General features: G+C 40.5%; 1 protein-coding gene across 2 annotated transcripts in view; it reads left to right on the forward strand.

Moving 5' to 3' along the window:
* MLLT3 (MLLT3, super elongation complex subunit) overlaps positions 1 to 12,550 on the forward strand; it is a 277,289-nt gene that overhangs the window by 257,938 nt on the left and 6,801 nt on the right. For both annotated transcript variants that reach the window (XM_018051913.1, XM_018051912.1), the window contains 4 exons: positions 25 to 154; positions 3,137 to 3,236; positions 8,541 to 8,612; positions 9,764 to 9,835. In XM_018051913.1, coding sequence (XP_017907402.1) covers positions 25 to 154; positions 3,137 to 3,236; positions 8,541 to 8,612; positions 9,764 to 9,835 — 374 coding nt within the window. The remainder of the gene's footprint in view (positions 1 to 24; positions 155 to 3,136; positions 3,237 to 8,540; positions 8,613 to 9,763; positions 9,836 to 12,550) is intronic.

Raw genomic sequence — 12,550 nt, forward strand, 5'->3', positions numbered from 1 at the left:
CTGTGGTTCATTCTCATTGGTCAGGTCCTTTAAGGTCTATAATGAAAGATCTGCATTCTGATGACAACGAGGAGGAATCAGATGAAGCAGAGGATAATGACAATGACTCCGAAATGGAGAGACCTGTAAATAGAGGGGGCAGCCGGAGTCGCAGGTGAGTGTCTTGGTAGAGATGAGGTTCCCTGGGATGGAATCATACCTTTTCACTGGATCTAAGGGTATAACCACAGCAAAAATGTGAAATACCAAAACTGATGGCAAGTAAATAGTCACCTTCACTTTTTTTAAGTATTTTGAATTTGTTTTATTTATTTTTATTAAAGTATAGTTGACTTACTATATTATGTTAGTTTCAGGTGTACAGCATAGTAATTCGATAGTATAATGTGTATGTATTTTTTCACTGAAGGGTGCTTGCTTTATACTGTTGTGTTAGTTTCTGCTATACAACAACACAAACTAACCACAACACACACACACACACTCTCTCTCTCTATATATATATATATATGTATATACATAGGTTACTACGTCTGCATCTTTATTCCTGCCCTGCACATAGGTTCATCAGTACCATCTTTCTAGATTCCATTTATAGATGTCAATACACATATTTGTATATAATATATACTATTTTTATAGATTATACACCATACAAAGTTGGGGCACCTTGGCATGCTTACACTCACTGTTCCCCAGGGCACTATTTTATCCCTTGTTCTCAGAAAGGAGAGGTTTTTTCCTCCATTAATTTTACAGAGAAAAAGTCCTATTGCAAGCTTTTGCCCTTCAAAGTAAATGCCATGGTGGCTGGACTGGCTGCTGAAATGAACTCTGCTTTCATTTGAAGAATTTGTGTAGCTTCGTTGCTATAGGAATTCATAACTCAGAATTTGAGGAAATGTGTTCGCTGTTTGTAGTTAGAAATGCATGATTGATTTCAATGAATTATGTGTGACCTAATTAAAACTAGGATCACCTGTGTGTTTTCCAGAAACTAAATTCCTTTTAAGTGTGCTGACTGTTACTTAAGTAGCTTTAATGCGGCGGGGCATACTTCTGCATTGGAAAGATGCTAATTCATGTCACTTATAATTAATAGTCAACTTGAAATTGCCTCGAGGATTTTATTTATCATGAGCAAAACGAATAGCTGTGCTTACTTTAATGGGTTTGGAGTAGGAAAAAATATGAATCTATTTGAACTTAAAATCCAATTACATTGATAATATATTGCATTAAGTCTTTTCCCATTATCCGTTTCTGGGTAGCAGGCCCTAAAATTCCCCAAAATGATGTGATCTTAATCCAGACTGGACAGGCCATATGTTTGCTAATTGGTAATTCCTTCGTGTCCTTGGAGAAGAGTCTTCTTAGAATATATGCCCTGTCCTATATCTCAGTGGTTTTTCCTTATGGCTGTACTCAATTCCTTTTTCTCTATTCATCTCCCAAAATCACCCATCTGTATTCCTTTTAAATAAGAGAGACATAAGGAACCTTATGGTCTTGGCCTTATAATGTTTCCCTTTACAAGTCTTTAATCTGACAAGAAGGAAACTGATGGGGAAAAAAAAAATCCACCTAAAAATGAACTGACACTTGTAGGTGAGGAGCATCTTTAGAACAATCGAAATCCTGACCACTGACTGCTTTTACATTTAGCTGGTGAAAAACTGCATAGCCAGTTTGGACATCTCCCAACTTACTATTAGTTTGTAGAAGATCTAGATACTCTGTGATGGGCTGTGGCCTGTCCCCTCTTTGCCTAGACCCCTGAGTCAACACGGGTCAGATCATACATGTTTGTGAGTTGACTGATGTGTGATGCATGTTGTTTGCAAGGCTCTCCCTCCCTCCTGACATATGCTGTTGGCACAGCCCCCGCCTGGGTAACATTTTATCTTCATTGCACTTGTGAAGTCTCAACTGTTTAATCATTTTAAATACTCAGCCTTCCACTTCAGTCAAGAAGCATTTTAAAGCAGTGCTTCAACTGAACACTTCATTAATGTAATTTAGTTAAGAAAAACAAGTTCCGTCAGTTTTTTCCTAAAAGGATGTCCCAGTGTATCCTTTTCATTTCCTATCTCGTTTCTTGTCTATCTGAATGTATTATAGGGCTGGAATGTGATTGCCTATTCAGAACGACAGAAAAACTATCCTGATTTCTAAAGCATTTTCTGTTTCTGAGAAGAATATTGTATTAGGTTACGATACAACCGAAGAGAGGGAGCAAACACTGAAGGACATTTCTAAAAGAGTGCATACATTCAGCAGAGTAAACAAAGAAATATCTCCTATTCTCGCTGAAAGAAAATTCCATTTTTAATGGAAAGGAAAAAAAAAATGGGGAGGTGATATTTTTATTGTTTTTCCTTGTTGAAAGACACTGTATTTTTCTAAAGCAGTTTTCCCAAACACACTGTCTTTTCCTGTGCTGTGGTGTATTTCCAGGGAATTGCATCAGAACTAGGGTCAACTTTGCATCATGACACATTGGAAATGATCGGTGATGGGTCTGTCATGTTGAGCTTCACACCTCCCACCCTCAGATGTCACCCTGAACTGTCGGTCCTGCAGGGTCGTGGTGCACATTCTTCTTAGCAGTTACTTCCGTTCCTGCAGCCTTTATTTTAGCCGTACTTGTAAAATGTTCACCTGTAACAAATAGGCAGAGGGAAAGGAAGGGGGAAAAGGGTAGTAACCTGTGAACTATCCGATTTTGCTGAACTTCCAGCTTGGGTGACATGCTTATGACAGTAGGTGGATGGATCTGGAACAGGGAGATAAATGAATAAATGAAGGCGGCAAAATATACCGGCTGAGTACCAGGGCTGAGTCTCACTGCTTGGATTTGAACCCTAGAACCAGCACTCTTGCCTCTGGGACCCTATGTGAGTGATCCAATTTGTCTCAGTTTCCTTATCTATGAAATGGAGATTATTAAATGAGAAGGAGCAAGTCAAACGTTTAACCCCTTTCTAGATACAAAGTAAACGCCGGCACGTAGTAGCGATTGTATGAGAAAGTTCCCAAAGATTAATGTTTGGATGCCTTGCTCTCTACCCCTAATTCTTTGGATATTTCAAGAATTGTCTGTAACCCTGCGACTGACTTCTCTGTTTCTTTTCAGAGTTAGCTTAAGTGATGGCAGTGATAGTGAAAGCAGTTCTGCTTCCTCACCCCTACATCATGAACCCCCACCACCCTTATTAAAAACCAACAACAACCAGGTAAGCTTCTAGGGCTGCACTTCTCATGATTCTGCAGAACTCAAAGTATGCCAGGCATTTCACCCCTTAAATTTTAAACAAAGTCCCTCTTGACAGCAAATAACTGGGAATCTACAACCTTTGGACTAAAAACATAGGGTAAAAGTACTTAAGTTGTCACAAAAGTATGACCTTGGATGAGTTAGTTAAATGTTAATAGATGCAGGACAGGATGGTGACAAAAAGTGTTGCCCATTTACTCCTGATTTCTGTATATTTCCCCCCTGTCAATTGGGAAGAATATGACCTTTGGAGCTAGTATAAAGCCTGGTTCTCTGTTTTATTGATTTATAAGCAGTTTATTGGTACAAACATTTTTTTAAATTTAGCCTCAGTTTTCTCATCTGTAAATGGGGATATTAATGTCTACCTTACGGGCTACTGGGAAGGTGACAAAAAAGTACGTGTAAAGAGCATGAAGCATGGTTCATACCTCTTGGCAAACAGTTGATGATATATGGTCAGTATAGGTGCTCTGCCTCTGTGCTTACCCGGGAAAAAAGGATTATCACTTGGGATTGTAAGGAATCATTGATAAAATATAGAGTAGACAATGGTCATTATCACTGTTGTTATAAATCCAGCTAAAGGAAAGCTTATTAATTTGATAATCAGAGTAAAGAATATAGTTATTTGGATAGGTCTAGGCAGAGCTTGCAAAGCTGTGATGAAGAACTTTTGTTAAATGAATGATTATTTTAAACACTTGCTAAAATATGCTGTTTTCAAGTATTGTAAAAAAAAACCTCATTATGCATTGGGTTGATTCTCTATTACCATGTTATTCTTTTTACCCTATTTAGACAGATTCTATGAGACCTCATAATAATTGCTTAATTCAAGTTACCATATGAATATTAAGTTGAAAATGTGGTTTGTAACATTATTGTTTCACAGGTGTCCTACCTGTTGTTTTAAATGGCCTTGTCCTTGAAATTTGTGATCTTTCTTTAATAGGGAAGATGTGATTTTTATAGCTGAAGACTTTTTCATTTCAAATTTCATATAAAGCAAAAATCTCTTAAAATTTAAAATTCCTCATTTAATTGATCTACAGCTTAAAGCCTCCATTATTAAGTAGGAATAATATCAGTGTTCTTTACCTCACCAGTTACAGTTCAACTGCAGTTTCTTTGTGTCCTGCATGTGACTGCAGGCCCAACCTTGTCATCCATTACAGGCTGGCCTGCAAGGAATTGTACTTTCTTCTTCCTTATCCTAACTCCCCACAGTCCATGTGTCTCCCCACCTCCAGGGCCAGCCATACCCATGACCCAGCCAGCCATCACCTCGAGTGTGGCTGCCCAGTACTCCAAAGTCAAGCACGTCAGGGAAAGTGAGGACCACGGGCATAGCCATCATTGCCAGTCAGTTGAGAAGGGCCCTAGGCTGGCTGACTAGATAACTTGGAGGATTCTTTTGTAATTGTGTGCTTCAATAGGAGCTGTCAATAGAATAGCATTTGGACCTTGAATATATTTTTATATTCAATTTCAACCTATGTAGGCCTGATTTCTGCTTCCAGTGGGTGGTGTATTGGAATTAGGATTCTTCCTGGCCGGTGATGGTGGCGTTAGCAGGGCCAGGAGTGCAGGGCATTATAGGATGTGCTTTTGTGCCCTACAGTAGTCTCCTTCAGCACTGTTCCCAGGTGGAGTGAAGACTACGCTTGCTAAATAAATGCAGCTTCAACAAGCCACCGTCTTCCCTTGCAGACAGAACTGCGCTATAGTCTCTTCCTGGGCCTGCTGCAGTCTTGACCTGGCCCTGGTTTCAGGGAAAGGTTTAGATTCTTTGTCAGACTTTTTTTTTTAATTGACTGTCTGGCAAAATGAAAAAAAGCAAAACAAAATTGAAATGGTACCATCTATCTAGAAAGGGTAAAAATTACTTTTGCCCATTAAATAGCATACCGCTGGTTTCTTGGCATATGTTTATTTGACAAATGTAGCTTCACACATATGAGTCATCAATCTGTCAGGAATACTCAGTTATATGTCACTTTCTCCATACACCTATAAGGATAATAAGGAGGTCCATATGCTTTCACTTTTCACTAGTTTAGGGTAGGAAATATATGTAGTTTAGGGTAGGAAATATAGGTATATATATGTACATATATTTACCCCAAGGATGCTTTCCTCTTTGGACCTGTGTCTTAGAACTGGAGTGTGTTTAGTTGTGTGTGTGTGTGTGTGTGTGTGTGTGTGATAGTGATGATGAGGAGATGATCTGAAATTTCACGTGAAAGAAGCGAAAACATACCAGGAAGGCCAAACTGTGAAATGGGCAGACTCTTGAGTCTTCTTCTTTCATATCCCTTCACTATTCTCTCTCTCTCTCTCTGTAGGTTGATAATAGTCTCAAAGTTTCTATAAATTACCAGGCAAAGCTATGGTTTCCTTACCTTTTCTCAGTTTTCTAGGGACTAGGGAAGAGAGAAAGTGCTCATTGAGTCAGACATTTCTAATTCTTGGGAAAAAAAGTGAACAGAGAGAGAGCCATATGTCAACAAATCAAGTAATTAACCTGAGTATTGTTAGGAGCTACTAGTGATCGTTAACATCAAAGACCCAGCGGTAGAGAATCCATCTGCTGAGTAATTGAGTTGTCAGTCCTCACAAAAGAATACAGAAAAATAATAATCTTGAAAATCTGATTCTCAAGCCAGATCCTCAGATTAAGAATAGAAGTGCAACTCATCATGGTTCTATTTTCAGAGACTATCACGTGCATACTTGGTGCCTCTCAGCAGTCTGGGTGGCTGTTTCTTCTCCCTAGAGCTTAATAGAGAGGAATAATGCTGTGCCATTTTAACCAAAAGTCTTTTTTTTTTTTTTAAACTTCAAACTTCTTTATGTGAATTTCAAACAAAATCAAAATTCTAGATCCTTTTTGGCTGAAACTATTGAAGGGGAGGGAGGAGAGGGAGGGGCCTCAAAGGAAGGAAGCGATCCATCGGACCCAAGTTAATATTCAGAATATCATAAATCACCTATCAGCCTGCGAGGCGTGTTGAATGAAATCAAAGAGTCCATCCAGTTAAACTGGTTTGAAATCGGCCTGTGGAAGACAAGGTGCCATATTTTTCTATTCTGGAGTCGTTTCCTTAAAGATAAGAAGTGATCATAAATAAAACAATTGTCTTCAGCATGGATCAGCTCTCAGAATGAGGTTTTGACAAAGCTGTTTATTTTGGAGCAGGGAGAGATCAAAGCAGGAAGATTAACTGAGCCCTCTCTGGGCAGCCACTCAGTAACTCGAGGCGGATCACTGACACCCGGGGCTTTTGTTCCTGCCTCTGCAGCTTCAGAAGAAAGAAACCAGGATTTCAGTGTCATTGGGCCTCCTGTGCCGCAGCCCTTATGGAATGTGTAGGATGGGATTTCAGTGCCCTGCGTGTTCTATTTTCTGCTTTGAAGAGAAGGTGGTGGAACTCTCTCAACCTAGTTCACAACTCTGTGTGCCCCATAGAGAGTTCTCGGTCACTTGGTCCCCAGAGAACAATGACTTGGGGCAGGGAATGGCGGGGTACTCAGGGGAAGGATGGGATGGGAACAAAATTCAGTTTTCTAATGCACAAGGCAGGCAGACAGGGGCTGTATTTTTCCTCTTGCCTGCATTCACAGCAGATCGGCTCTGCTTGGCCCAGCCCTGTATCTGAGTTGGCGAGGAGTGCCATCTACTGACCTACTTACTCCTAGGTCTCAGTGCGAACGAACGTTCCCTCGAGGTCCCGTTTCCAGCCAACATAGAGAAGGGAGTTCTGCATGTAGTGGGGGTGTTTGGTTTCCTTTACTAAAAGCTATTGCTTTGCCTCTGCGATTAAGTAATTTCCTTGTGTTGCCAGAAGTATTATGTTTGAAATTAGCCCGGTCACGTTGGTCATCTGGTATCTTAATCTTAAAAACGAAGGAAGAAAGGCTATTCTCAGGCAAGATGCTGTTAGGAGCTCACTTCTTATACATTTTCCTAAATTCAAATGAATATGTATTCCTTTTGAGAAGTATTTAGTCTTTTCTAGAATGTCATCCTCAGCAAGTAAAATACTTATTAGCAGTAGAAAATTCCATGGCTAAATGGGAACCTGGATGCTCCCTTGCTCCTAGCTCTCATTTTATTTGTCTCATTTTTGTCAAAGTTCAAAAAACACTGAATGATAGGGCTGGTACCTGAACTTGGGTTTCTGAGCCCAGTCAATGCTCTCTCTGCAAGTTAAATTACAAAATAAATGTGGACTCATTTTAAAAATCTTCTGTGCATTTTGGAAGTGGTAGACCTTTGAACAGAACTGTGAGGCTTGTGTGTGTGTTTGCTAAAGCAGAGTAAACTTCTTCAATATCTTCTTTTTTGGCATTTTCTTCCTCAGTATTAGCTTCAGATTGTAACTCACTTGATAATGAGAATATAATGAAAAAGACAAATTACCTTTGCCTTTATGTTTTTATATGTCTGTAAACTCTCATCAGTAATTTCAGTGGTTCTCTTTAAGCATAATTCTCAATTTTAAAAATTCTAATTAATCAACTGTGTTTATTAAGTAATAATGTATTTCTCCTTTTTGTTAATTAGAAATGTAACTCCCCACCGTCTGAACAGTATGCAAAACTGCTGTTCATAACCTAAGCTATAATTGGTTCAGATCAAAGGAAAGGCACTGGGGATTTTATCATGGGTAAACACATTATTTCTTAGAATACAGAAAATGGTCCTGGCTCTATTATTTCTTGAGTAGGAGGATTCCAAGTTGGGAGAAGCCAGTGTGGTGGCCACCTTCGCTTCCAAACCTTCCTCAATTTAGTAGACAGGAGTACTTTGTAGAATCCAAGAGGCAGGTACTAGAAAGGGTATTTGAGTGTTTGTCTTATCCTTACTGCACTGAACACGGGTAGTCATGTGAAACAACAGGATGAATAAGAAACATTTCTTGCCAGAGGGGACTGTAATCTACTACAACTCAGCTGCTGTGCATATGTGTGAGAGTGTTGTCACTAAAGAGAAGCAGCCTTGGAAGCTTAGATGAATTTCCTTATCCTCACTTTTTTTTTTTTAAGTTCTATTGCCCTGACTCAGCATTTCAGATATAAGTAGTTTATTTTCCCAGAGAAACTCAGATTAGAGGAGAAGAAATAAAGTGTGAGGAGGAAAAATGCCCTTTGGAAAGTGATGTTATTATGCATTTCATTCATAGTGCCTTTGTTTATGTGGCAGGTTAGCCAAGCAGTGCTAGCAATCAAATTTAACTGTGTTCTCTTTGATCCCTAGATTCTTGAAGTGAAAAGTCCAATAAAGCAAAGCAAATCAGATAAGCAAATAAAGAACGGCGAATGTGACAAGGTAGGTTTCTAGCCTGTTACTGTGAGTGAGGTAGCGCTGACACTCTTGTTTCTTTGTGTTTCCCTTGATCATTCTTGCTGGTTCTCATTTCATTTTCTTCATCAGAAGGGCCTGAAATCCCCAAATGACAGGCGCTTCTTCCCAGTGCTTTGTAGTTTATTTTCCAAGTCTTGTTTACATCTCCAGTAAACAAGATAAACTTGGCCTTTTGCTATCCATGATTGCCAAGGGATTTCGGGCACATGGGATTAGGAGGTGAGAGAGCTGTGGTGGAGGTGGAGGGTTCAGGAACCTCAGACTTGAGTGAGCAGGACATCTGATCGCAGTGCAGTGTGTTTCCCCCTTGTGTGCAGTCACGCATCCAAAATCTGACTTCAAGAGTTGTTGGGGGTTTGTGTCCTGTTGTAAGCAGGGTCCTCACATGCTTTGCAGGATCGGGGTAGGCCTGGATAATGCTTCACAAACCTTTATTTGCTTTCATTGAAAATGGCACAAAGAATACCCCACGTTTATGCTGACAAAGACACGAGTCTGAGCACATGAAGGTGTACCTCTGCCTTTTTCAGGGGAACTCTTGACAAGCCAGATGCTGATTTGGATAGTGACCTCTATTTTTTGTAAGACATTCTTCTGTCCTGTTACTTGCTGTTCACTGGCCATGTTAGATATGACCAGGAGAGGTTTCCCCCCACCCCCTCCAATTTGCCGTAATTACGTAATCAGTAATGTGCATTGATACTTCCATGTTCAAACTTAGAAACATTATAACTAAGAGAAAAAAGCCTAAGATGGAAGATTAATTGGAAAAAAGAATATGTACTGTGATAATATGCTTAAGCTCACATTTTTTTTCATTGAATTCCTTTTCTCTCTTTAGAGGCATTGTTGGGAGAGGGTTAATCCTGTTTACTTGGGAGCAAATAAGTTCACAAATTGCCCTTTTTTGTAAAAAAAGCTGCCTTGAAAAAGTACTGGTTGGCCAAAGGAGAGTTGGTCTGCAAAGGCCTTGGGCAGTGCATCCACACAGCTTAGGGTAGAGGGTAGAATGTGCAACATCTAACCACCTCTGGTATGTTCTTACTTTGTTGATCCTTTTATTTTTGAACTGCTTCCTAAATGCTTGTCATTGGGGGCATACCGTTCTCTTTCAGGCATACCTCGATGAACTGGTAGAGCTTCACAGAAGGCTGATGACGTTGAGGGAAAGACACATTCTGCAGCAGGTGAGGAAGGCTTCTGAACACCACCCTTTCCAGAAGCCTGGAGGTCTGGTTTGTCCTGCGCTGGTGTGACAGCACCTGGAGGCCACCCTGGCCTCATGCTCTCCAGGCCAGTGCCACTTGCAGACTATTTGGGGAGGAGGCTTATTTCCAAGGCTACCTGGAAGTCTGCTTTGGGGCTTCCTTGGTGCCACAGACAATGAAAACGGGGCACTTGGGGAAGTGACGATGCTGCAATATACTGATCTCAAGCCGTCTGATGCTGTCATGTGGGCTGACGGAGGGGATGGGAGGAATGCAGAAACCTTTGGGGCCAGGCTTCTGGTTTCATGGGAAAACAGTGATAAGAACTGCAGTCAAGTGCTGTAAACATTTGTGATTCAGTTTAGTAACCTTTGCCAATGCTATTCTAAGGAAAATAAATATTTTCCTCTTTTGTCTTATCTTGTTTAACATACATTCTGTTATTATGAACTCAACTGTGGAATACTTTAGAGTGGGGACATTTCTATTAGTACAATTTGATGTTTTGAGAAGGAGGGTGGTTTTTAGTTTTCATACGGTTACAGTATGTGTGCCCATTGCATCAAAAATTAAAGATAAAATAATTTTTCTTCAATACTCAAAGTGAAGGTTGTGTTCTAAATTCCAGGGTAGGTTTGTAGATTATTTTGCTGTTTGAATTTTTTTTAAAGACTGCTTTCAAATAACTTGATGTTAGTACTTAATCTACCCCAGCTGTGTGTATATGTGTGTGTGTTTTTAATATTTAATGGCTGATAGTCACATTTATATTCTGTGTACATTTTTGGTTAAATCTATAAATACATACTCTCAAACTTTGCAAGTTCCCTGATTGGTCTGATAAGCTTTTTAAACCTTCTAGAGTTTCAGACTTGAACAAAAGACTATAGACCTATAATTCTTAATTGACGATAAGTTGCATTTCTTGCATGTCTATCTAAGTGTGTAATAGGTCAGGGAGCAGGATCTGAGTGGCTTGCTCTAAGACATATCCTAGTATATCAAGAGTATTTTCTTCAATTTTTTTCTGTACAACTGAAAACTAGTCAGTTAGCCTGCCACTTGGCAATTATTTGGGGCCCATTGCCTGAATGGTTATGGTAAATCTATTTAGCTGATTTTCCCATTTTTCCCTGAGCACCAGCTCTGAACCACTGTGGAAAAGCTTAATAAAGTTATTATTGAACAAATTGGACCTAAATCGTGTCTCACAGGAGAGCAAGATAGATGTTTGAGCAGCATTGGGACCCCCTTCTTACAGAAAGCCAGCCAGTGAATCGAGGATACTATGCCATCAGGCAGGGTCTTACCATGGGGTGTCATTGGCATTCCCAATCTCACATTGCCCTTTATTTTGACCTTTGAAAGCATTGTGAGGGAAGGTGGCTTAACAGGAGAGTTTCATGGAAGTGGATTATTTTAGCATTCTAGAGGGAGAGAGTGGTATCTATGAATTTTTAACCTGGCATAAAGGCACTCCAGGGCCCACAGCGTTTCAACCTAATTGCATTCCCAGGCCAGTTGAAAGCTGCCAGTCTTTGGCCTTTTGCCTTGTAATGCAGCTGAGGCTTGTGATTATGATACCATGATGCATGTCCTGTCATGGTTTACTGCTTAATTAATTCCTATTGTAAAGCATAGCACTGTTGAGCACTGATGTTACTCCCCACCTTGAGCGCTGCTCATCCTGTGGCCTGCATTCCGCAGAGTCTGCGTCTTCTCTGCCACGCAGACCACAGCACCTGAGACAGGATTTCTAGTGACCCCGGGATCCCATCCCAGTTCTTTCCCTATGAAAGGCATCCTATCAGAAAATCTGGCCTGACATTTTTATTTGGCCCACAGAAAGTGGTTTCTCTCTTTTTTACTCTGGGGTCATGCAGTACTGGCACCCGGCATCTAGGTTAATGAAGAGAAAGCATTGGATCAAGAGAGGCTGTGTTCTTAAGGCCCTTTTCCATCAGGTAACAATGTAGTACAGTGGACACAGTCAAAACCAGAGATGTCAGTACCTTGGACTGACTAATAATTTCATTCTTCTTTAAACCACGTGTTTAACATTTATTTGGAAAGGGAGATTGAACACTTCTAAACTCTCTTGCAGTTCCAGCTCTGAGTCTGGGCTTGCATCCTCCTCAGGAGGAAAAAAATAACCTCTGAGGAAAACCAGGGCTTCCTTAGAGGCTGGTTCAGCAGTTTAGGCAACAGCTATTATACTCAGAATTTTCTTTAGGGAGATGGGGAGTACATGGTATGGCAGAGTGTTATAACAATGTGGAGAATTCTTCCTGAGAAGTGTTTTCCCGAAAGTGATCTTCTCCACCCTGGAGAATCTCCTGGTGTATTTTAGAATTCCTTGAAGACTGGAGCCTGATGTCCCACTTCCCAACCCCAATAGAGCACATGTTGTCACAGCCATAGAGGGGGCTTCCCTGTCCGCACAGCAGGGGCCATTCTGCAGGAAGACCTAGCTCACCCCAGCCCTGACTCCCCTCCAGACAGAAGCAAAACTTGTTCATGACTTCTTACTCAGTGAAGAGGCTGTTTGGGTAAAAAGAATCCTTTAAAAAATATATATGTGTGTGTGTATGTGTGTGTGTGTGTTTAGTCGCTCAATTGTGTCTGACTTTTGGGGACTTTCTGGACTGTAGACCGCCAGGCTCCTCTGTCCATGGGATTTTCCAGGCAAGAATA

Source organism: Capra hircus, chromosome 8, assembly GCF_001704415.2.
Source record: "Capra hircus breed San Clemente chromosome 8, ASM170441v1, whole genome shotgun sequence".
Classification (NCBI taxonomy): Eukaryota; Metazoa; Chordata; class Mammalia; order Artiodactyla; family Bovidae; genus Capra; species Capra hircus.